Here is a 24,671-nt window from a genome sequence, read left to right as displayed (position 1 = left end):
AGAAGCCACACAACTTATAAACCTAGGATCTGCTCTATTTTACTTTAACATGTTTGTATTAAAGGAAAAGAACAAAGTTATACCAGATAATGGTGCACATTTGAGTCTGCACTGATTGTTCTTGACTCTCCAATTGAGGACCTAGGATTGAACAGCCACAGAGATGATGGGGTGAGATTGATCTTCTGAAAACTCTTTAGGTAAAGAATGCTTGGTGTTTGCTTTGCTTCATATAAACTACAAGCTTCAGAAAACAGAAATAAGACTTTATTGTTTGAGGGTTTCATACGTATCCAAACTAATCAGTTCTGTATCACAGGATGTTTAACACAAAGACTAACACTTTTAACCATTTGTAACAGCAACCAAACTGGTTTCAATGTAGGTTTCACTGGAATGCGTTCAGACAACCATTAAGTGTGGGGAAGGTGAACAGTTTGCTTTGCATTCAAACCAGGAAAATTCTCAAACTGATCTAATGGAAAATCTGAAAAAAGGAGGGAGACAGAAATGCACAGAAAAGTACAGATAAAGGAAACAGCATGAGGCATATAGCCAGACAAGGGCTAGATCAGTGTATCGCATGACACTGTCTCATTTTTAAATTAAACAAACAGGCTTAGTAGAGAAGTGACAGAACCAGTGTGTTCCAAGATCACAGCTGTGTTTGAATGCCCATTATTTGGTAAAATTAAAAAATACTCTTTAGGATCAAGCTTTTCTTCTGCAGCTTGGTAATATTGTTTTTTTCTTTAAAATCCCCCTCCCAGGCAGTGACTAAAAGAAAATGCAGAGTATCAGGAAACCCACTTGATTTGCATGTTTTAAAATATATGGAGAAAGAGGGTTTCTTTTTCCCTCCTGCCCTTGACCTCCACACATAGGAGTTCTGCTGAAAGAAGCTGCCGTATACTCTCAGAATCAATTAATCAGATCAGCATGGAATACCAAATACACATTGTGTTTAAGAAGATTGGAAAATCTTACATCAATTCCATACTGCTCTCCAATCTCATGAACAACAAGCATCTTCCATGGACAATTTCCAACACTGCACAATCCAGACCTGCATAAACCAGTTCTTCTGTTTCCAGCCTGTGGACTAACAAGCCCTCGTGCCAAAACAATGCAGCAGTGAGACAGTATGAAGGCCAAAACAGCCTGTAAACTGCTACACCTCAGCATCAAACTATAGTAAACACCAGTGAAGACCCCCTCACCCACATAGCTCTTGGAAAGTTCCCAAATTTCATTTAAGAACAGTTTTGTTTTGTTTTTTTAAGCTAGGGACATGAATTACCTGTATTTCAAAAGTGTTCATCACCACAATATCTGGGCACTCTTGCAAAAAAGTAGTGTAAGATAAGATCTTATTGCTTAATCCACTGGGCTCCTGTTTCTTATCCTCGTCTTAAATTATCTCCATAGCAATCACATACAATAGCAAAGTCAGAAGAGTGAAGGTGAGAAACAAGCAGGAGATGAACTCCAGACAAAGAAATTTGTTTTCAGGCAAGCCTGTGTAAGTAAGGAAATTAGCACGTAAAATAAACAGACTTTCAGTCTTCTATGAAGACTCAGCAGTTCCATCCATAAGCAGCTAGATTCCCAGAAACAGCCCTTCCAAAATGAGTTCTGTATTGTAGTTAGGTGTTTAACAGGGTGTCCGAATGAGGAAGGGTTACACAGATGCAGCAATGTGTAAATTCAGAGAAGATTTCACCGCAGACTGGGTATCAATTAAAACCTGTTAAAGTATTTTCCATTTCTGCTCTTAGCACGAGAGTTTCAGCTCTCCTTTCTAAATGTGACCTTTTTAAAAAATAAAGACAGATTTCTCTTTACATAAACTATATATATTTTAAGTCAGGGAGTGGCAGGAAGTCCACTAGCTGGAGTCCAGTCCAGTGTTTTACTCCCTTTGCTTAAGCAGACCCTTTTATGAATTCTGGTTCCTCAGCACCTGCCTTTTCCTGCCCCCGTTTTGCCAGTCCTAAAAAATGTTCTGATCAGATCGTCAAATTATAATGTCAACCATGGATGAGCATCAAGATAAATCTATACCTGGTCCATTTTATGTACTGTCTCTGAATGGGGCACTGGTCAAAAAGCAAACTCCAGCTTTTCAGAAGACAATGGAATTTCTCTGCCCCAGCTGTTACCAGATGTTTATATTGGGGAAGTCTGTTTTCCTCTAATAAACTGGGAAAAAATGCACGTGCACAGGCACATACACAACACAGGGGAAGAAGATGGTAGGATCTTCCCCTTATTGTTTTCAGATGCAGATATTTATGTTCTGGACCCCGTTGGAGCTTTTCCACAACAGAACAAATCCTTCCTTCCTTTGAAAGCCACTGGTTAACTTCTGAATCCAAAGATGCCCTTGATATATCCTGTAAGGCCACTCTTCGCTTTCTGCTCCACCTTGTCCTCCAGAGGTGGGAAAGCAACATGATTGAGGGCCAGGTCAAAGAATAGGGGTTTGCATGGGATTGGCTGGAAGCCAGGAGGGAAATGCACCAGGCTGGCTTGCTTGCTGACAAGAGAGGGATCCAGGCAAAATGTCTCAAACCGTTCAGAAAGTGGCTGAAAAGAGAGATACAGACACCAATGTTAAACAGGCTAATGATGTATCATGGCTGGCCCGACTGTCAACCAACAGCATTTAGAACTCAGGGTGAGCAGGGGCACTGAGCCATCTAGACTTGAAGTTGACAAATATGGAGTCAACTCCATGGAAAAGGCTCAGCGCTGGTTGTATTCTGGTATGCATTCATCACCTCCATAGCTATGTATCAAAAAGCACTGCAGACAGGAAGCAACATTCCCACATACTGCAGTTTAAACCAGCGCTCTCTCTAATTTTCCCCCCACTCCTGTGTGGAATGAATTTTGCTATGTGCACCAGTACGGACATTATGTATGACACATCACCTCCTTACTGGTGCACATAAAATTCATGTGGCAGGGTGAAGCCAAAGGTTTCTGAGTGAGGGAGGAGGCTCAGGCTTGGGTGCAGAAGCATTAGGGTTCAAGCCTGGAGGTAGATGCTATGGGGCTGGGCTGCAGCCGGGAGGAGGGGTCAAAGGGCACAGTTTCTTTCAGGCTCAGGAAGAGGCCTGAATCAGGCTGTTCTTTCCTCTGGCGACCATGCTAGGCTGAGGCAGCCCACCTCCCCTCCTCGTGTGGGTGCCCTGGGCACCTACACAACACTAGCATGGCACAGGGGACTATGGTTTAAACCCCAAAATAGAGACCGCCCCCCAAAAAGATGCTGCAGTGGCAGCATCAATGTTCCTAGCCAATTCGGCTGCAATCCTCCTGTTGCTACCTTGAGGAGACAAGGAGTCTTCTTCTGTCCTCCCATCAATGCCTGTGGGAAAGGCAATCATCCTAGGCCACTACGCACCCAAAACAGACCCTATCGCACAACCCATTTCAAACAAACTAATCTTCAGACATGTACACACCATAGGCTACAATTTAAATTAGCAACTGTCAAACAGACATGCAGGTTACTCGGAGGATAAAATTAAACTTTGCTCTTCCCATTTACTAGAAAATGATCCTTTTGCAAAAAATTCTATACTGCGACTGACACCGTCTCCTTTTTACCCCAGTGTGCAGAGCACTGACCTACCTTCCCATCCTTGACCTGGGATGGTGACTCAGCCTCGTGCATATCATTTGCATCTGAAAGAGTCATAGAAGTGCCACATGACTATACAAGACAGCTAATCCATTAAGAATGCCTCAGATATATTAGTAGTGTCAAAATTCATAAAGTATCGGAGGGGTAGCCGTGTTAGCCTGGATCTGTAGCAGCAACGAAGGGTCCTGTGGCACCTTATAGACTAACAGAAAAGTTTAGAGCATAAGCGTTCGTGAGTTAACTCACTTCTTCAGATGCATCTGAAGAAGTGAGTTAACTCACGAAAGCTCATGCTCTAAAATTCATAAAAGGTGTTCAAAAGTCACCTTGGGCCTCGTGCTTATCATACAGAAGATGGAGAAATCAGCAGACACAACTTGCCTCATTTGTAAATCAAAGAGGTCACATTTGAGCTTTCCTGTTTTTAAAGCAGCACAGAGAAGATTTCCCAGCCACACCAGCAGCCTGGCACCGTGATAGCTAGATAGAAAGTGGGCGTGGGCAAAAATCCCCAAGGCAGGTGGGCAGGTCCACAATGTTAGTATGGGGGGAAAATCCCTTCATCGACACTTTCCCAGTTCTTCCACCTGGAGACAAGGCAGACTCAGCAATTCTTGCATGCCACAGAGGAGCAGAGGCTGGTTTAGGTCACAAATTCCCCAATTCAACTGACACTGAATAATGATTCAGTACAACTCTCTCAAAACAAAATTAGAGCTTTTTCCTCATCCAATGAGCCTTCCCTAATAGCAGCTGGTCAAGCCAGATGCAGCAAGAACCGAGTCACGACACTCAATGCAAATCCTACAGCTGTAACATGCCATGCACAGTATGCTGTTTATCTGTGGCTGCACTGGAGAAGCGCTAGTAACAACATTCTTTGCAGGATAGCAAAAGGGTAAATCGTTCAGAAAATTTCTCAGAATCACAGAATCTTAGAATACTAGGACTGGAAGGGACCTCGAGAGGCCATCGAGTCCAGCCCCCTGCCCCAATGGCAGGACCAAGTACTATCTAAACCATCCCTGATAGACATCTATCTAACCTGTTCTTAAATATCTCCAGCGATGGAGATTCCACAACCTCCCTTGGCAATTTATTCCATTGTTTGACCACCCTGACAGTTAGGAACTTTTTCCTAATGTCCAACCTAAACCTCCCTTGCTGCAGTTTAAGTCCATTGCCTCGTGTTCTATCCTCAGAGGCCACGAAGAACAAGTTCTCCTTCCTCCTTATGACTCCCTTTTAGATGCCTGAAAACCGCTATCATGTCTCCGCCTCGATCTTCTTTTCCAAACTAAACAAGCTCAATTCTTTCAGCCTTTTTTCACAGGTCACATTCTCTAGACCTTCAATCATTCTTGTCTCTCTTTTCTGGACCATCTCTAGTTTCTCCACACCTTTTTTGAACTGCTGTGCCCAGGACTAGATGCAATACTCCAGCTGAGGCCTAACCAGCGCAGAGTAGAGAGGAAGAATGACTTCTCGTGTCTTGTTCCCAACACACCTGTTAACGCATCCCAGAATCACGTTTGCTGTTTTTGCAACAGCATCACACTGTTGACTCATATTTAGCTGTGGTCCACTATAATCCCTAGATCCCTTTCTGCTGTAGTCGTTCCTAGACAGAACTGATACAGAATAAGCTGGGAAGGCTCCCGTCTGGCAGTGGCAGCCACAAAGGTATAGGAACAGTGGTGTCCAAAAACAAGACACCGCCCGATCACCATCTACCCCCACTCCCAGGCAGGTGCCCTACCTCCCCCTTGGCCCTGCAGCCAGGCACCCTACTCACCTCTCTCGGGATTCACGAGAGCCACCCAGCTCCAAGCCGCACACCCGAGAGTCACGCAACACGGTGCTTGAGCCCCCAAGCCAGCCACATGGCACCTGTGCCCCTGAGCCACCACAAAAGCCCTCCCGCGCAAGCTGCATTCACCATAATCTGCTTCCCCGTTCGCCAGTGGGGTGAATGGGGAGCATACGGGACACATGGAAACAGTCTCTAGAAGAGGTTAAAACTGGAAAACAACAACTTTTCCAAACACACTGTAGATTAAAAAAAGTGGCAAGCAACTTTAGTATTGTAGCTTTTACAGATGAAAAAAAGTGATTGAATTGGAAGATACCCTGTTCTCCTGAAAAACTGCATAACTCACCTAATATCGCAGCTGCCTGCAGGGAGTACTTCTCCGCATTCACCTGAGTGATCAGCTCCTGGACATCAGGCAACTCCTAGATCATTTAAGAATACCTTTGAGACTCAATTGCATCAAAGCCAAGTTAACAATAATTAGGATGGAATGTTTAAAATGTAGACTTTTCAACTGTAAGAATTTTGGAGCTAAAGCCATCAGTGCCAATCATTCTCAGAGGTGCGGTGAACGCTTTCTGATACCACACAAGCCTTATTACAAGTGAAATACGGACAAGAGACATAAAAGTATTACAACTATATAGGTGGGCATCCTGTGACCCTGATGAGCTGTATAAGCAGCAGCTGTATTCCTACCTTCACACAAATATAAGTGACTATTAGGATACTTCTGCTGCAGAAATCTAGACTTCCCCCGTTTCACCTCAATTGTACGAGGCAGAATAGGCAGAGCCGATCCGGCATTATCATAAAGGCTGCAGCAAGCGTGAGATGTTACAAGAGATCAAGGCAACATTTTTCCCATCATTTGAAGATCTAATTTGAAATATAGCACACTGTTTAGTTACTCACAGCTGACCGCACTCAAGTGCGGAAAGGTTCGGTTCATACCTTCAAGCTGTTCTTATAAGCACCAGCCTGGGCCTGGACTTCACTGGCATACTTCAGGACTCTGTCATATAAAACAAGGGCCTCACTCCACTTTTTCACCAGGACATAGGATTGGGCAATGAAGAAACACCTGGCAAGGTGAGGAGTAAAGTTAACCCACACAATGACTTATTGCTGCGCCTTGGGCACATTTCTTGCCTATCCAAAAGGATGTAATTTTACACAGGTTACCCCAATATTGAACTATATATATGGGTCAGGCTGATCTTCCTCAGCTTGCACTGTAGGATACCTCATTTCACTCCGATATCAGGTACTCCTCCTCCCCCCACCCATCCAGTCCTGGGCAGTGCACTGGAATATTAATTATGTGATTTCCCAGAGAACACTCCTGGTTAGCCCTGGAGAATTCTATTGCTTACTACCAGCTACAGAATCAGCCTTGGTGTTCCCATCAGAGAGTTACCGGTAAGCCTTGTACACCAAGGTCTTCAGGCCTATCTCCTTCTGGAAGGTCTTGTCCTCTTCTAGGCCAGGAAGTTGTGGCAGTTCCACCAGATTCTGTACAATGTATAGAATAATTGGAATGCATCAAACCCAAAGGAGTGCCTTCTCCTTGTGTGTGAATGAAGACAGCTACTCTTTTAGCAAGTCAGAACAATGATACATGCCTAAACAACATGATGTTTTCTAACTGAATGATGTTCTTCAAGTTAATATATCAGTAACTGAAATGATGTAGATTTACCCTTGGGACAGAATTTAAGACTTCCTGCACAAACATGCATGAGGACCGTGGGCTCTCAAACTTTCAAAGCATGAACCGCATTGTTAATTTCTTTCATACACGATCTTCCTTCTGATTAAACTAAAGAGTCCAATGGAACATCCATGTGCTTACAAGTAGTAACATTAGGGATGTTTCTAACACTACTTTTAGCTGTCAATTTAATCTGGAAGTTGAAAATAAGCCAGCATCATAGTGATATATAGAAGTCTGAGAACTTCTGCATTAGATCATGAGATTTAAAGACTTTAGTCAAATCAGCATTTTCAGATTATGTTTAATCTACTACTTCTAAATGTTCTCAAGTGGTTGCTAGACATCACACAACTTTACTGAAGAATTTTTAGGCAATCACATCAACCCTCACTGTAGCTTCCTCTTTCCAGTTCTTCACTATTAATTCTTTAGGAACAATGCAAATTTTTTTTTTTTAAAGTGTCAATGAGACACCTGAAAAGGCAGATTTTTTTCTGAGCTGGAGTTACCTGCAAAATGATGTCATAAAGGCGAATCAGGTCCTGAGGCCGTGGGGTACGCTTGCCATCATCCTCCGACTGTTGTTCCTGCAGAAGTGCCTTCTGCAAAGCTTTTGCCATGCTCTCATTGCGTTTGATGGCTGTTGACAGCTTGATGTAGGTCAGGTAACTAGAAAGTACCATTTACAAGCTTTGAAAAATTCTGATGAAAATAATTCACAACAGTTCTTGGACAGAGTTTCCATTACTAGTTACACACTTCCAGGTAGATTAAGTTCTTAGGGGAAGGAGAAGATACGAAGGTGGGATGTTGAGTTCGGCATTCCCAGAAACGAGTGCAAGGAAAACCCAGATTCTACCTACTTGACGAACTAGATCTGAGACTACTGAAGTATGTGGCTCAAAACAAGAGAAGATTAAGATGAGATTCTAGAAATCCACACAGGAATGCAACGCTGCCCTAACACCACAGACACTCTTACCTGTGAAGGTACTGCAGGTTGGACACCTTCCCAGAATCTACTTCCAGAGAATGATCCCGTTGCTTCTGCAAAATTTGCAACAGACATAGTTCTGTGTGATTAAGTTGCTAATTGGAGGGGAAAAAAAAACAAACTATCCATATTTCCACAGACATTTGGAAACAAACAAACAAACAAACAAACAAACAGTCTTCCCATCCCTCTTCCCCAGTCCCTAAAAAAACCCACACAACAGATGAACAGTGGAGAAGATGCTCAAGCAGAAGGTGTTGTGGATGTGGGTTTAACTGTACGAGAGATCCAAGGTAAGTGCCACAAGACTTCTTGTTGTTCTAGATGATAAAATGCTATTCCACTATCTTTCGAAGTGATAATACATTTGGTGTGTACCTGGTCTGGTTTCAGCTCTTCCCGAACAGCCTGTATGGCATCTCGACATTCACTGAGTAAAGACTCAAACAGACGTTCCTTGGTTTCTTCTCCTTCTGCCTAAATATAAACACAAAAGAGATGAAAATAAGTACTTCTCAAAGACATATTTTCCTATTAATGGGGCTGGTGCTGTGGAAGAGTTAATCTTCCTCATTAAATCTTTTTAAACTTCTCCCAAATTATTGTTGTCACAATATTTTAAAAACATGTAGCGGGATCACATAACTGTAACTCAAACCATCTCTTCTGCATTCCATGGCATCTTAGTGGTCACTCAATAATGAGCAAAATTGCAGTACACAACAACCACTCATGTTTGCATATTTGATTAACTTAAAGTGTTGTTTCCACAATGCTGGCAAAGGTAGAGTCCAGAAAAAGAAGAGATGTATTTATGCCATCTGAAAGTTTCAATGTTGTCTAGCATGGAAGGTGGTTTCCTAAGGATACCTTCCAGGCGTTACAGGAGGAACTAGCATTCATGTTCACCAGCTGTATTAACTCTACACACACTGAAAGGAGGAATTAAATGTTGGCAGTTTTCTGACCAGTAGCACAGTGGCTTGAAGAGCTAGAATGCCTGTCCAGTCTGAAGACTGTGGGGTCCTCTCCCTCTCAAAACAGACTGTTAATTGAAGACACCAGAAAAATGCAAAGGAAGTGAAATGTGATCACATGAGAGTAAAAACTCAGAATAAATAGTGTATGATCTGATTTCCTCTTCCCCTACCATCCACACACTAAAATTTTTGATGAGTATATCACAATCACCTCTCAAAAAAAAAAAAAAAGTCACAGTGGCTCCTTAAATACATTTGAATGGACTCAGAGCACTCCTTTATAGATGGATGGCACCTACCACCACTTCCCAGGCCAAAAAACAAGCCAACCTCCCTGCTTCCCAATATCAGCATTGCCATTTCCTTTGTCTTATCCAAGAGCACAGGAATTGTGTTAGACGCCATTCCAACATTTGAAATACATATATAATGTCTTAATATTTAAGATATTACCTGTTTAAGGGAAAGTTGCAAAGTAATCTGGAAATCGGGTTGGAAAGGCTATTTATGTGAACATACTGTTCCATCTTTCTCAAGTGTGAAAGTTTAGCGCCGCTCCAGTATGACGGCCTCATCATCAACCATGGGCTCAGCGCCCATTGGTGTCTGATGCTTCCCTCACTACTTCCTTCCACCTTTCCCTGTCCAGTGCAGAGTGGCTGAAGTCCTCTCTAAAAGGCAGGCAACTCAAGTTCAGTGTCCTGTCAGTCAAAACTTTAACTAAATGACATCACTAGATATGATTAGTTTATCTATAGCTAGACACAAGCTAATGTCCTACAGGTGCAAGTCTTCATATACCCATTAATAATCCCCAAATCACCAATATCTTAAGAACACTTGTAAGAAAAATGAACAGGAAAACATTACAGATTTAAAGTTGCAGGCCTGTTTTTGTATTCTCCGCCAGAAAGAGCCGCCCAGTAACACAAAACATGCCAGGCTACTATTAACACTCTAGCTGAACTCAAAGCATTTCTGAATTAGTCATTCAGAACTGTATTATATCAGCAGAGTGCCAGCCAGTAGTTTAGAGCAGGAAATGGCCAATAACTGCTTTACATACATTTTCAAAACTCAACCCTTCCAGCTCATTTGGTTCACATCCGTACAAAACTGCTGTGTTGTGGTTTTTTTGTTTTGTTTTTTGCAACAACTCAACCACTAAAAGAATGTGTCATCCAATATTTCTGCCCTTTCTGACAGACAAGACTGGTTAAGTACAAAAGCATCCTTTTAAATAGCACCAGTGAATTTCCCCTGCTTGTACCGTTAGAAAAGATATACTCAGTAAATACTAGACAAGGTATCTCGCAATACAGAAAAATGAAGCAGGAGTGATTAAAGAAACAGAAGTGGAGATGAGACATGGGCTGGACTCCTATAATCAGAAAATACACGAAATTCAGAGACGGCATTTCAGAGAGCTCCCTGCTGATTACAGCCCTCAAAAGAGAAACAGAATGTTTGCCTGCTGTTCCCTGACCGATGTCCGAATTAATCCACGCCATTTCGTAGCTCAATTTCTAGCATCGGCAAGAGTGCTAAGATACACTTCCAATTGGTCTTGCTACACTATCCTCTTTCAGAGATTTTGCATGACGCAGTCCAAACATATTTTTAGATTCTTTGGCTGCTAACTTTAGCTTCTTGACATCAAAGCGTACCCTAGGCTAGTGCTGGGAAAAAAATGCTGAAAACAAACATGAGGTTTGCCTGGTAAGAAAGATTCTTTCATGTAACAAAGACAGAAAACTAAACTCTAATCTAAAACCAGACAGGAAAACCCCAGGTTGCCAGTTCCATCAGAGACAGGGCATCCACCTACGTGTTACGTGATTTGGTCACAAATGGTACATCTTGCTACTAATCAAAAGCAAGGAAGTATTCTATACATCCAATTTATTTCTCTTGAATCAAGTAAATAAGGGCATGTTTTTACTGATCAGAAGATCAGTGCTCCAGAGGTCAATCTTCCAGGGTTCAATTTAGTGCATCTACTAAGGATGCACTAAATCAAACTTTGAGCAAGAGTCCCCATCAACTCTGGTACCCCTCACAGTTGCAAGGAGTAATGGAAGTTGACAGGACACTTTCTCCCATCAATCACCCACAGTGGGGACATACCAGAAATTCCACTTAAACTAGGTTGACTCCAGCTATGCAATTCTCATAGCTGGAGTTACTCATCTTAAGTCAAATTTCTTTTGTAGTGTAGTCCTGGTCTCAAACAAGAACCTAGAAACCGGAGTGCTAAAACACTGCATTCATTTCCATAGAAACAAGGATGGGATCTCATCTTATTCTCTTGCTGTGCTTACAACAGTTTAGGACAATCAAAATCATTCCTGCCCACAGCAAGCAACCTGAGGTAATGTATCGTGCCTTATGAAATCTGAAGGAGAGTGCAAATTTCAATTTGTTTTGTTATTCTGATCTTATTTCTAACTACAGCAGTAAGAATTCCTACAAATCAGCTATCCTGCTCATTTTCTTTACATATTATACTTATCTTTTGTAAAGCACTTCAAAGTAACTTTAAAAACAGCCCCGTTAATCATTACAAAACCATATTCACTAATCAGTAAAACTTAGGCAGAAAAGTTCATTCCCTGAACATGGACAAAATGTCTCAATCATGGTTAGCTCTCAGGAGTTCTTGGCTCTCAACGTTGTGCCTAGAACATTCAGAAGAGAAGCCAGTATACACCCTTCTGAAACATCTAAGCAGGAGGATCCTATCTTCACCCAACGAAAAGACACTGCAATCAATTCAACAATCCACTGAGAAACTTAACTTCATCTTCAGCGAGATGACTATTAAAGTAGTAGTGAGAGAATTTAAAATAGATGCAATGCTACTCTGATGAAATAAAGGAAACTTCCTGAAAATGGAGTCACAAAAGGCCCACTTGGGTTAAGAAAAATAGAATTCCTTTATGAAAAAGTGCACAATTGTTGACCTTTATTCCCTGTAATATACTGTAGAAGCAAACTATTCCACTCTGCTGCAACAACCTAATATTTCCCCTGAATTTAAATTGCAATGAAGTGTAGCATTTTGAGAGGGGCTAAGAACAGCAGCATTATCTCAACGCAGTTTGTTACATTTTCTTGTTCTGGGACAGAAGCCCTGTCATACATTCCCAAGTAAACATAAAACAACTGCTTTTCAGTGTTTATCCTTTCTACAAAGACTATTCAAGTTATTAGACTTATCAAATGAATTCCACACCACAATAGAACCTCAGAGTTATGAACACTTCAGGAATGGAGGTCTAACTCTGAACAAAACCCACTGCACTTTCAAAAGTCTAAAACCGAACACTGACTAAATACTGCTTTGAAACTTTACTAAGAAAAATGCTGCTTTTAACCCTCTTAACTCAAATGACAAGATAAATAATCTGTTTCTGTGCTTTTTCAATTTATTTTAAACTCTTGTTTTTAGTAGTTTACATTTAATAGTAATGTACAATATTTACTTTTTTGAGTCTCTGCCTGATTGTGTACTTCCAGTTCCAAATGAGGTGTATGGTTGACCAGTTTGTTTGTACAGCAGAACCTCAGTTACGAACAGGACATCTGCCGAACGCCAGACAGTGGCTCCTCTTGGCAGATGCAATATATTAGAGCTTTTAAAGTTTGGAAAGAGATCTTTTCTGGATCTATAACAACTAGGATAATCTTACCCGGTGTCAGCGAGAATAATCTTACCTGGTGTCATACAATTATCTCCTACAAACCCACTAGAAATTTTCAGTAATTTAAAGAACAAGATCAAATGAAATTCAGCATAAGGAACAGCATACCCAAAGAATGGAGGCAGCTAACCAAAAGACTCCCTTAAGAAACTGGCTAACCTGCATTTACTAAAAGATTGGAATGTGACAAAAAGTTGATTGACACAAAAGTTGAGCTGCACCACCACCTATTGGTCATACTGCTATACTGGTTACATGGCCTTCTCTTTTTTGTGGGGAGATAGATTCAAGTTATAGGTGAAACTGAAGGACTGCTTATTCAGAAATAAAAGATTGCATAAAAATTAAAGTTTCAGGTGAGAATAATATAAATAAACCTCTATAGGCTGCACAACCAAATTCCATTTGACTTATGTTTCCTTTCAAGTGCTATCATTCGCCACCTACACTCACAGACTCCACTCTACAAAAAATAAAGGCTTGTGAGAATTAAATGTGATCTTTGTCTTTTTAAAAAGTGTATGTTATATTTGAGCTGTATGCCCACTCTACTAAACTCTTCTTCCTGCTTGAAGAAATGCTCCCCAGCCTCTTGGATAATCAGCAGCAGACCAAGAAACAATCAATGAGTGCTGCTAAAGACAGGCTGCAGCTTCAAACAGCAGGAGCTCAAGAGCTCTAGCTAACAGAAGGCAAGAACAGTTTTCAGCATTAATTGAGGGGAAAATACCTTGCAATGAGTAATTGTGCTTGGTTGTGCATAACAAAGGCAAGAATTTTCTGATAACTGGCAGTTCTAAAACATCTGGGGCTAAATTAATTCCTGGTGTAACTCCAGGGATGAATTTGGCCCCAGATGTTTATGGTCAATCTTCTCCATTCCTTTACAGTGTTCATCTAAGTCAGGAGACTGCAACCTGCAGCTCCAGAGCCACATGTGGCCCTTTAAGGACTTTTTTATGGCTCCAGACGCTAACTGCAAAGTAAAAAAACCAAAAACCCTCCTTCAATAAACGGTGAATGTATAAAAGCCCAAAAATGAACAACTCGTATCTAAACAGCAACCAATATGCAATCTCAAAATTCCCCCCTAGCAACTCCCCAGAGAGAGATTTGGGAGTGAAAGTCAGGAAGAGAGTGGTACAAACATACGTAAAGTGCGAGGAAAGAATACATAAAAAGTTTGTAAACTTCCTGCAGTAAACATGTATCGCATTACAAATCATTGTGTGCACTGCACTTAAAATAGGGGTTACAAAAAGTATAGTTTGATGTTACTTATTAAAGACCATCTCATTCACATGCATTGCAGCTCTTGAATTACTGAGGATTTTTAATAAATTGGAAAAATCTAGCTCTTCCTGCTATTGTGCTTGCTGACCTCTGAACTAAGTCAACAGCACCCCATGGCTACTAAAGATCTGCTCCTTTGTACATCAGGGTACTTGCCTTCTGCAGTGAAAGAGCTAGTTACATGGCCCTTTTACTGCTGTTTAATGGCTGACAAGAGATACTTAACCAGTTTTTTTTTTTTTTTTTAAATGGTACCTGACCTTTTTCACCTATATAGTATCTTTCATCTGAAGTCCCCAAAGAGAGAAATGAAATATGTTCAGTGACTACACCTATCCATTTAAATACAGGTATTTCTGGGATAGAACATATTAGCTTAAAGCAACAACACACAAATAAGAGTATCTAGAATGAGCAACAGCACATCAGCTGCAGAAGCAGGAGATATTAGAAGACTGTGACAGAACATCTGTAAGTGATTTCTTAGTTACCTGAGCAATGGCTGCTTCGTTATCTGCGAGCCCCAGTAAAAAGATCCGCACTTTGTCTATCTTCACTGGGACAGTTCTTCCCCTCCATTCTACCTCACTCATGGTGGCTGCCTGCTTTGCTCGAGTCTGAGTGATCAGTGACTGAAAAGTACAGACAAAAGTGAGTGTGTGACAATTTAAATGGACACAATTTTGAGTACTTGACTAACCATGACATTTACTTTAAAGCTTGCAGGATATTTCATGGTTCCATTCCTTTCTAAAGTATATAACCTTGCTCCCTATATACTATCATTGCTTCCCTTTTCTGGTGGCAAGTTCATGAATATTTAACTTAAAAAACAAAGCCAAAAAATGTGTGCAATTGTGTCCCAAACCACATTACAAATTTTTGGGCGTGCAGTATATTACCTCTAATTTTTCAGCAAGAAGACCTTCTGTGCCACCAGATCTCAGCCTCATCTGCATTAGCTCATTGATAGCAGACTGATCACCTGAGAGAAAGAATTGACAGATTAGGTCTGAGACCAAACTCCTTTTCATTTATCACTTCAGACAAGATCTCAACCCATGTCTAGGTAACTTCTGGGAAGAAGGAAAAAAAGTTACCTGTATGACTCTTACCCCAGATAGGTATTTATTCACACTGCATAAAACCAGTCTTGCACAGCTTAATTCTATGTTATTAATCACGTTCAAAACTTAAGGGTCTCGTCAGTCACATGGATGTACCCACAGGGTTTGCTCAGAGCATTACTAACAGATGTTAAAAAGTTAAACATTCCAAAAACTCTTGCCTCAAAAGCAATCAATCCTTGAAGTGTTTCCCTACTTTACTGACCAATATTATATGCACAATAACGAATATTGGGTGAAATCTCCTCCACACGCTGATTATACAGCACAGCCTGCTCCTCTGTGAAAGCACTGGCCAGTTTTTCATATATGGTCCTGCAGTAGGAAAGTGAAAAAACACACACTATCATTCGCATTTATTAAGACAGTAAGAGAAAGGATGGTTGCTGAACACTAAACCATTATTCTATGGAAAACCATTCCAATACTACAACTCAGCTCTCTGCCGTTATACTACTGGTTAGCTTATAACTGCGATCAAAGTTGTCAAAGCTGTGGCAGAACCTAAACAATTGCAATTAGCAAGAAGTTCACCTTGACCTATCTAGTCTGGTATAAAATTTTATTAAGTGCAAGTTGACAAAGATAAGGAAGAGAAACTCACTTGCATTTGTTGAAAGCCTCCATAGCGGCTTTCCACTCCTGGTGTTCGAAGTGCAGCATTCCTGTGAGGTAAGCCATGTATGCCTGCAAACAGAGCAAGAGTGGACAAGTTAATTGTCACAACAGCATAGTTCCACTGTGTGTGTCCAATTCTGATAGTATTATGGATAAAATCCTAATCCAGGTAATAATGTTAATGATAAAAAGTTAATTTTTTGCATACGTGGCACTAGTTAACATTTAATTCGTTCTTTTTTTCCACTGACAAATTCCTGATGCAAGAGGAAGATAAGCCATTCTCTCTATCTTGCAATCATTACCCATGCACGGCTGTTGTCAGAAAATACTTCTGTAGCCCCAAAAAACAAACGCTAGTAGTGAAAAGCATTGATTGTTTCCTGTCTCTACTGGCCAGTAGGCCATCATGTTACCTGTGATCTGGATATACAGTAGGACCTCAGAGACAGGAACACCTTAGGGGTGGAGATTGTTCACAAATGAAAAAACACATTCTGGTTGTTCTTCCAAAATTTACAACTGAACATTGACTTAATACAGATTTTAAACTTTATTAGGGAGAAGAAATATGCTCCTTTCCTTTCTAACGGCTCACGTTTAACACAGTATTGTACTCATGTAGCACTTTAAAGACTAAAAATAATTGGGTGATGACTTTCATGGGACAGACCCACTTCTTCAGATCTGGAAATCCAGATCTGAAGAAGTGGGTCTGCTCCACAAAGTCCATCACCTAATAAATTATTTTTTTTAGTCTTTAAAGTGCTACACGACTACTTTTTTGTTTTGTGAAGATACAGATTAACATGGCTACCTCTAACTACTCATAGTATTGTACTGTATTTGGATTTTTGTGGGTCTCTGCTGCTGCTGCCAGATTGCGTATGGACGACTGGTCAGTTCATAACTCTGGTGCTCTTAAGTCTGAGGTTCTGCTGTAAAATTTACGAAACTGAAAAATTATTAGCTTACATTGAGTGCGAAATGTTGCTCAATGCTATGAGTATTCAAAATGCTGCACTCAGCAAAACGGCGGCACAACTTTCTTTTCTGAAGTGAGTTAGGAATGCTGTACCCTCATCCTCTCCCCACATTCCTGCCATTTAAAAAAATCCTTTTGTTTAATTTAAACTAAACTGAGGCAGGAGCCATCGTGTTTACACAGCACATATGCAGATGGCCCCTGATTTTGACGGGGGCCTCAAGGCTTCGTTGTAATGTTCTAGTGCTACTGCCAAAACAACGGACTTGCTAACTAATGACATCAAATTACATATTAGAGCTCAATAACTAGTAAACTAAAACCACACTGGACGTTCTTAACCTGAAGCCAGAGCAGGCAATTTAGTGTCACTTTACAGAGAAAGATCCTTCGTTCAGCTAGAAACAAAAGGTTAGTTTATCTTTCTTTGCCTCTGCTATAAAACAAAACTTAATTTTACAAGTAAGTAAAATTACAAGCAAGTAACCTGAGCTTCTAGCTTAGTCTTGGCGTCCACCCGATTGCTTTCACAAAGGCACTCCAGCTCCTCAGCATGCTTCACAGCTTTGCGCAAGCGAGAAAGCAAATGAAATCGCTTGCGGGGTTCTGTGTTGGCTTCCTGCTTAAGCTGCATGGCATAGCTCCAGGCTCTCTCGGCATCCATCAGTATCAACAGTAAGTACCTATATGACAGGCACAGGAAAGATATGAATAAAATAAATCAAATTTTCCAATATTTTTTGGGTTCCTTTCCAATACTCAGACAGCCTTATAAATTAAAGGTTTGTTTGGGCAAGAACAGATGGCTCTTACTATTTCTGTAGGTAGGCACGACCTAGTAAACCATGTCCCATTATACTGTTTTATCTGTTTTCATTGTTTGGTTGCATCTCATAACAAGCAGCTACAGAAAAAACTCTTCATGGACACTAAAGCTTTGGAAAATCATTTGGTGTTAAGTCTCTACTTTTCAGAAGCACAAATTCCTGTGAAGGAAGAATAAAGTAGCAATAGCCTCATAGGGCTTTTCAAGGTACATAACTAAAAATAAAGCCACCATTTTCAATAGTTAAGCAACTACATGTATTTAAGAACATTATCACAAGCCAGCTGGAAAGTAATCCCACGGACTGAAAATCTAAATTTTCATCTTCTCCCCACCATTGAATGAATAAAGATGAAAAGGCAAACAATGAACTAACTAGCAGCTAGGAAATGAACCTAAAGTTCTGGCTGCCCTCCAGCTCTACCAGAAAAGCCACTCACATGAATTTTGATGGCACGAGTACAAATTGCAAGCAAGTACTTCTGTCCAGAGATAATGGATCATGTCTCCACTCATTCCTGCTGGTAACAGCACTTCAGTTGTCTATATTCAGGTGGCTATTCCAAAGAAATGCTGACTAAGCACTTACCCGAAAGATATTAGAACTGTACTGCTCAAGAAACTGACAGCGGTAGCTAAGGCCAGGCAGTAAGACAGGAACTGTTTTCTCCCCTCATCACATACTCATCATGCTACAGTCAAACCGAATACCTGTTGTCAGAAAGAATCTCCTCAGTTACTTTCTTCCCTGTGAACTTGTGTCTATTTCCCATCTTGAAGTTAAGAGTTTTTCGGAGTCGTCTTAGCCTGCGAGAGCAATAACCCCTGGAAATAACCATAAAATAAAATCAGTGTTTCCAAAGAATATGACTTGGCTCCCCTGTATCCCTCTTCCATTGCCAACTGTCAATAGATAATCAGAAAACAATGCTGGATGAAATGTTTCTGGGAGTGTCAGTTTCTAAATACAATACAATACAAAGCCAAGTTTAACAAATGTACCAGAAGGATTAAACCTGAGGTCTGGCAGACAATTAAAAAAGAAAAATGCATCAGTAAAATATGTAAATAGATGTGTTATGGTCACTGATTTGGACAAATGAAAACAATGTTCTTGTTATGTTCTGAATTATCAGAAGAGGTAATGGATACACAATTTCTGTGGCTACAAATAATGTATTTGTGATCGCATTAACCAAAAGGATGGAACAAAAAGTAAGCAAATTAACCCTAGTAGTCTAATAATTTGATTAGTCAAAGACCATTAGTTTCATTTACAGTAAGGCCCTTGTCAAAAGATCTTTATTTGGCAACTGGTTTTCAAAGAAATCACCTTTTGCTGCCTGTGCTCCGAGCTAAAATTGTCTTGGCGTGGTGATTTACCCTAATCGAGGTAAGTATATTCACTACTACATGTAAAAAGCCTTGGTGTTATTTGCTACCATACTAACCTGTATCTCTGGAAGTCTCCATGCCGTAAACCATGCTGCTGTTGGGATTCCTTAACAATCTGAAGGACTGCAATTTATATTAAGGACCATTTATGACATCACACAGTTTGCTCTTGATATGTAATTCTATTTAAACTAATGGACAGAACAAATTCTTTCAGCAAGAAATAAAAAGAGCCAATGGTTCTGCAGCAATTTTCTCACTTTCATATTTTATTATTTTTCTAAACACTGCGGATATAAATTAAGGACAAGTCTCCACTTAGAAGATCAGCTAGTACGGCTATGCCAGGAAGACCTCATTAGACCAGTTCTGCACTGGGGGACAATGCTGACATTAGGTGCACCACTCTATGTGAGTAACGTAGCTGAAGTCAACTTATCTTAGGTTGAGTTTTCACAGCATGCCCATAGTGGGGGCTGACAGAAGGAAGTCTCCCATCCATTCTCCTCACTCTTCTTGGGCCAGTGGAGTACTGGAGTTGACAGGAGCATGATCAGTGGTCTATTTTGCCAGTTTTTACAAGACCAGCTAAATCAATCCCAGGAAATCAACTGCCATAGCATCACTCTCCCAGTAATTGTATAGAACACGTAAATGTAGATGCAATTATACCAACACAGAAGTGTTTCTGTCATAACAAAGCATTCATGCTGCTATAACATCTACTCTACAGATTGGTTGGCGTTGCTATGTACTCACCCTCCCCCCAAAATACCTCTGATATAGCTATGCCAATAAAACTTTAATTTTAGTATCACTGCTGAGTTTTATTGTTTGATCTCTCCTGCAAATGATGTCGGGGTGCTTTACTGAATGTATTATAATGGCTATTCTGTGATTTCCTGAAGCAATTTTCCCAAGTGAATCATGGCTTAAGTACAGATATTCCTGTAAAGAAATAAGTATTCCTACAATCCTTTAAGATTCAATTCTGTATGTAACATTGGTTAAAAAACTAGAAAAATTGCTTTTAAAAACAAAATTACTACTTCAATAAATGCTTTGTGGGAGAATGACGTAACAGCATTTATATACAAATTATCTTTCTTACTTACTGGCTTTGATACAAAATAACTTTTAGCATACACACTAACTTTTATAATTGTATCAAGTGTTTGCCTCACTCATTTTGGAAACTTTCAGTTAAAGGCTATTACACAAAAGAAACCTGCACTGCACATTTTGATGGCTCTCATGGATGTTAATCTATTTAAATTGATTGAATGAATATCAGTGCTTTTATTTTGGAGGGAAAGACACATTAAGAAAGCAGCTAGCTCAATAAAAGTGTTTTGGACAGAGTGCCAAAGTTATATCTGAGCATCAATTTCTGCAATTGTTACATACAAATCCTACATTTCATTTCCCACACTGTGTATCAGGATACTAACCTTGTCAAAACTAATACAAATTATAGTAGTTATGTAAGAAAATAATTAAATTGCAATTTGTTCCATTCAGCGGTGCTTTCATATAAAAATGCTGTTTTTAAAGTACATCTAAAATATAGGGCTTGAATTATTTAAAGATTAAAAACTAATTCAACAGCTACTTTCAGAACAAAGGAGTCGTCACTTTTGAAACACAGGCAAGCTTAACAACAGATTACTCCTTTCATGATATAGTCCCAAAAATGAGCTCGTCTGTTTATTTATCATAAAAACAAAAAAGCAGTCCAGTAGCACTTTAAAGACTAACAAAATAATTTATTAGGCGATGAGCTTTTGTGGGACAGACCCACTTCTTCAGACAATAGCCGTACTAGAACGGACTCAATATTTAAGGCACAGAGAACCAAAAATAGTAATCAAGGTTGACAAATCAGAAAAACATTATCAAGGTGAGCAATCAGAGAGTTGAGGGGCAGAAGCGGGGTGGGTGGGAATTCAAGAATTAGATTAAGCCAAGTATGCAAAAGAGCCCCTATAATGACCTAAAAAGATTCCCATCCCAGTTCAAACCATGTGTTAGTGTGTCAAATTGGAATACAAAAGAGAGTTCAGCAGCTTCTCTTTCCAAAGTGTTGTGAAAATTCCTCTTCAGTAAGATGCAAACTTTCAGGTCATTAACAGAATGGCCCCACTCCATTGACGTGGTGACTGACCAGTTTGTGGATCAGGAGTGTTTATGTCCGTTTTATGCCCATTAATTCTTTGTCTAGCAGAGTTTGAAGTCTGTCCTGTTTTATGCATAGTTAGCTTAATCTAATTCTTGAATCCCCCCACCCCCTTTCTGCCTCTCTACTCTCTGATTTGCTCACCTTGATAATGTTTTTCTGATTTGTCAACCTTGATAACTATTTTTGGTTCTCTGTGCCTTAAATATTGAGTCCCTTCTGGTCTGGCTATGGTCTGAAGAAGTGGGTTTGTCCCACGAAAGCTCATCACCTAATAAATTATTTTGTTAGGTCTTTTAAGTGCTACTGGACTACTTTTTTGTTTTGATAGTACATCGACTAGCATGGCTCTCTCTGTTAGTATTTATCATAAATTTACCTTAGATTTTCTTTGAATCTAGTTTAGATCGTTTAGTTGCACATAATATACTCATAGTAACTAAATAACTAACCGTTTTGTTAATTTGTGCATGTTTACCCCCACTAATGTGACACTGCACCTGTTATTTTATTTACAAATGCTAAATTATATCACTATCACCAGAAGCTAAGTTTCACTTGTATCCTCATTTCAATGGGCATTGGCAAGATAAAACTTAGTTTCATAACAGCTGTGCAGCTGAGCTAGTTTCACACTGAAATGTCTCACGAGGAAAAGCACTAGCTTTAAATTAGTGTAACAGGCAAATCAACTTTATAAAAAGCTACCACTGAGTACAACTGATCCTTTCACATTGATTAGAAAACAATCTTAAAATTTCTCATTAGTCTTCAGGTTGACACACTGCAATACTAAAGAGAGGCAGCCGTGTTAGTCTGTGTTCTAAAAAACAAAATCGCAGTGATGTAGCACTTTAAAGACTAACGACAATTTTTTTTTAAGACCTCTGCACTCTAACTGTCAGTCTGTACTGGAAATGCTTTTGTTCTGAAAAAGTTGGTCTGTCCCATGAAAGCTCATCACCTAATAAATAATTCTGTTAGTCTTTAAAGGGATACTTGACTGCTGTTTCACACTGCAATATGTACAAAGATTCATTTAGCCAAAGCAATTCGTTTTTCCTGTATTTCAGAAGCACCTTGTCCTCTCTGCATATTGCAATATGAAAACACAAACACTGATAACACTGACTTTAACAGGGTTCTAAAATAGACAGTAACCCATAAAGTGCTATTTTGCTTACAAACTCAGAGGGATAGAATACTTTTCCTTAAGAACAGTAATGATATTCCTGTACAAAATTCTGTATTTAAAACCACCCTAGTTCTGATTCTTAACTCCATTACAGTTTATTACTAATGATGATTAATTGCTGGGAAAAATCCTTTGCTCAACAGACTTTTATGGATGTTATACACTAAACAAAACATACTTATTGCATCAGGATAATACAAACTGTTGTTGCTTCTGTGCCTGTCGCTCACCCATAACAAGCTCTCTTGAAGCAACCAAACATCCCTATTGAGCAAATTCATATATCACAGGCCCATATTCCAAGCAAATAAAAATCTGGACTGGAATACTCCATTTTTGAGGGATAGTAACATTTACTACACTGGCTGCGAAGGTGGTATCCAGGGGACATCAAAGTTCACGTGAAAGATGCACAGTTTACATCCCATTTTCTGTGGAATCAGGGTAACATTACCAGATGCTTAACCCAGTGTAGTCCAGATTTTTTTTTTACAACAAGTTTATATTAAAACACCTCAGCAGTACCAATCAGTGCTTTACATCTCCCATTTGTTTCTGCCACATCCTAATAAATCTCACACTATTCCCTATCTCATCTCACGACTTTCTATCTTCAATACTAACAGGGAGAAAGCCGTGCTAGTCTATATCCTATCAAAACAAAAAAGCAGTCCAGTAGTACTTTACAGACTATTTTGTTAGTGTTTAAAGTGCTACTGGACTGCTTTTTTGTTTCTATCTTGAATGTCAGAATACACAACTGAATGAGATCTCAGCAATGCCTGGCACCCAGGCCTATTAAATCAGGAACAAGCAGCTTAGTGTACAGTATACCCACATCTTCTTGCAACCCCACATAAGTCCAATTTCTGTGCAACTTGGGGGAGCCAGGAAATTGATGAGGGCACCAGGGAGTGGAGGGAACTGGTTCCAAGAACTGCTACCCTCACCAGTTTACTCCCTTCTGTCACTGGTAGCAGCTGAGAGCCTAACTCGAGTTGCCGCCACTGAGAGGGGCGGGGAAACCTCTACCACCACTGAGAGGCGGCTTCCCCACTCCTGTCCAAGGCAACCCCCGCACTAACCTGAGACAGGGGCAACTCGGTGGCCCCTATCTCGGGGGTTGACTGTACCAACAAAGCAGCCTGCAAACCACTTCAAACCCGAGGTGCAGCGCTGTGAGCAGGACCCGATGTGTTTGTGGGGGGGGGCGGGGGGGCCGCTCCAGGCTCTGGTTAAACCTTCTTCCCTTACCCGCCAGACTGAACCGCTCCCCCGCCCGCCTGTCAAACCCAGTCCCCGCTCGCGGCCCCCCCCCCCGCCCGACGTGGCCAAGGATTTAACAGCCGGTTAACCGGACAATCGCCCCGCGGAAAAGGGGGGCGCACAATGAGCAGCGCGGGGGGGGGGGGGCGGGTGGAACAAGCGACCCCCCCACACACACTCCGCCGCGCCTTGGTCTCCCCCTTCCCGGCGCTGCTGGCAGGGCAGCGCCGACAGCCCAGGCGGGCTGCGGGGCCGCGCCCCCCGCGGCCTGACTGACACGTCCTCACTCGCGGCCGGCCCCGCAGGATACTCTCCAGGCCCAGGCTGTCCCCGAGGCTCCCCGCCCTCGGCCCCGCGGGCTTCTCGTTCTCCTTGTTCTCCTCCGGGCCGGCCCCGCCGCCGCCGCCGCCGCCGCCAGCACCGCGGCGCCCACCGCCGGCCGCCTGCCGCTCCGCCGCCATCTTGCGCCGCGGCTGCTGCTGCTGCTGCGGCCGCCGCCGCGCAGCATCATGGGCCGGGAGAGCGGAGCTGCGCGCGGAGGCCATGGCGCGGGGGGAGCCGGGATACAGGCGGACCCGGGGAACAGCAGGCGGCTTCCGAGCTGGTATTTAAGCCCTTTCCGGCCTCGTTGTGAGAGCGAGGCTCGGCCCGCGGGCGGGGGCTGGATTCCTGTCATGGCTGGGGGGGGGCGGTGCCTCCTTCCATCCGGTGCTCGCCTGCGGGATCAGGACCCAGCCCAGGGTCCCCCATGGCCCCCCCACAGCCCCCTCTCTCCGGGTCCTGTGTCTCCCACAGCCCCTCCAGACCCCCCCGTCATGCCCTGGGTGGGTCCCCACAGCCCCCACCTTGAAGGTCCCCCTCATCATGCCCTGGGGGCGTCTCCCACAGCCCCCCCTGCAGACCCACCATCATGCCCTGGGGGGTCTC

General features: G+C 41.6%; 1 protein-coding gene across 1 annotated transcript; it reads right to left on the bottom strand.

Moving 5' to 3' along the window:
- Positions 1–249: 249 nt before the first annotated feature.
- Positions 250–24,289, bottom strand: SRP68 (signal recognition particle 68). The gene is made up of 16 exons (XM_075014598.1): positions 24,055–24,289; positions 19,164–19,230; positions 18,424–18,537; positions 17,374–17,569; positions 15,888–15,970; positions 15,489–15,598; positions 15,059–15,141; positions 14,648–14,788; positions 8,558–8,656; positions 8,168–8,232; positions 7,695–7,854; positions 6,889–6,983; positions 6,423–6,552; positions 5,815–5,890; positions 3,644–3,696; positions 250–2,589 (listed from the first exon to the last, which is right to left on the bottom strand). The coding sequence occupies exons 1-16, from the start codon at positions 24,287–24,289 to the stop codon at positions 2,362–2,364; spliced, it is 1,935 nt and encodes a 644-aa protein (XP_074870699.1). The 3' UTR covers positions 250–2,361.
- Between the last annotated feature and the right edge of the window lie 382 nt (positions 24,290–24,671).

Source organism: Carettochelys insculpta, chromosome 20 (assembly GCF_033958435.1).
Source record: "Carettochelys insculpta isolate YL-2023 chromosome 20, ASM3395843v1, whole genome shotgun sequence".
In the NCBI taxonomy this organism is placed as follows: domain Eukaryota; kingdom Metazoa; phylum Chordata; order Testudines; family Carettochelyidae; genus Carettochelys; species Carettochelys insculpta.
Note: the sequence above shows the minus strand (reverse complement) of the source record. Positions and strands in the feature narration are given on the sequence as shown.

Coding starts and splice junctions, on each gene's coding strand:
- SRP68 (XM_075014598.1), bottom strand. CDS start 24,289: ATGGCCTCCGCGCGCAGCTCCGCTCTCCCGGCCCATGATGCTGCGCGG. Junction 15,142..15,488: donor TTATTGTGCATATAATATTG/GTCAGTAAAGTA, acceptor TCTTTCTCTCAG/GTGATCAGTCTGCTATCAAT. Junction 14,789..15,058: donor TTCTTGCTGAAAAATTAGAG/GTAATATACTGC, acceptor TGTACTTTTCAG/TCACTGATCACTCAGACTCG.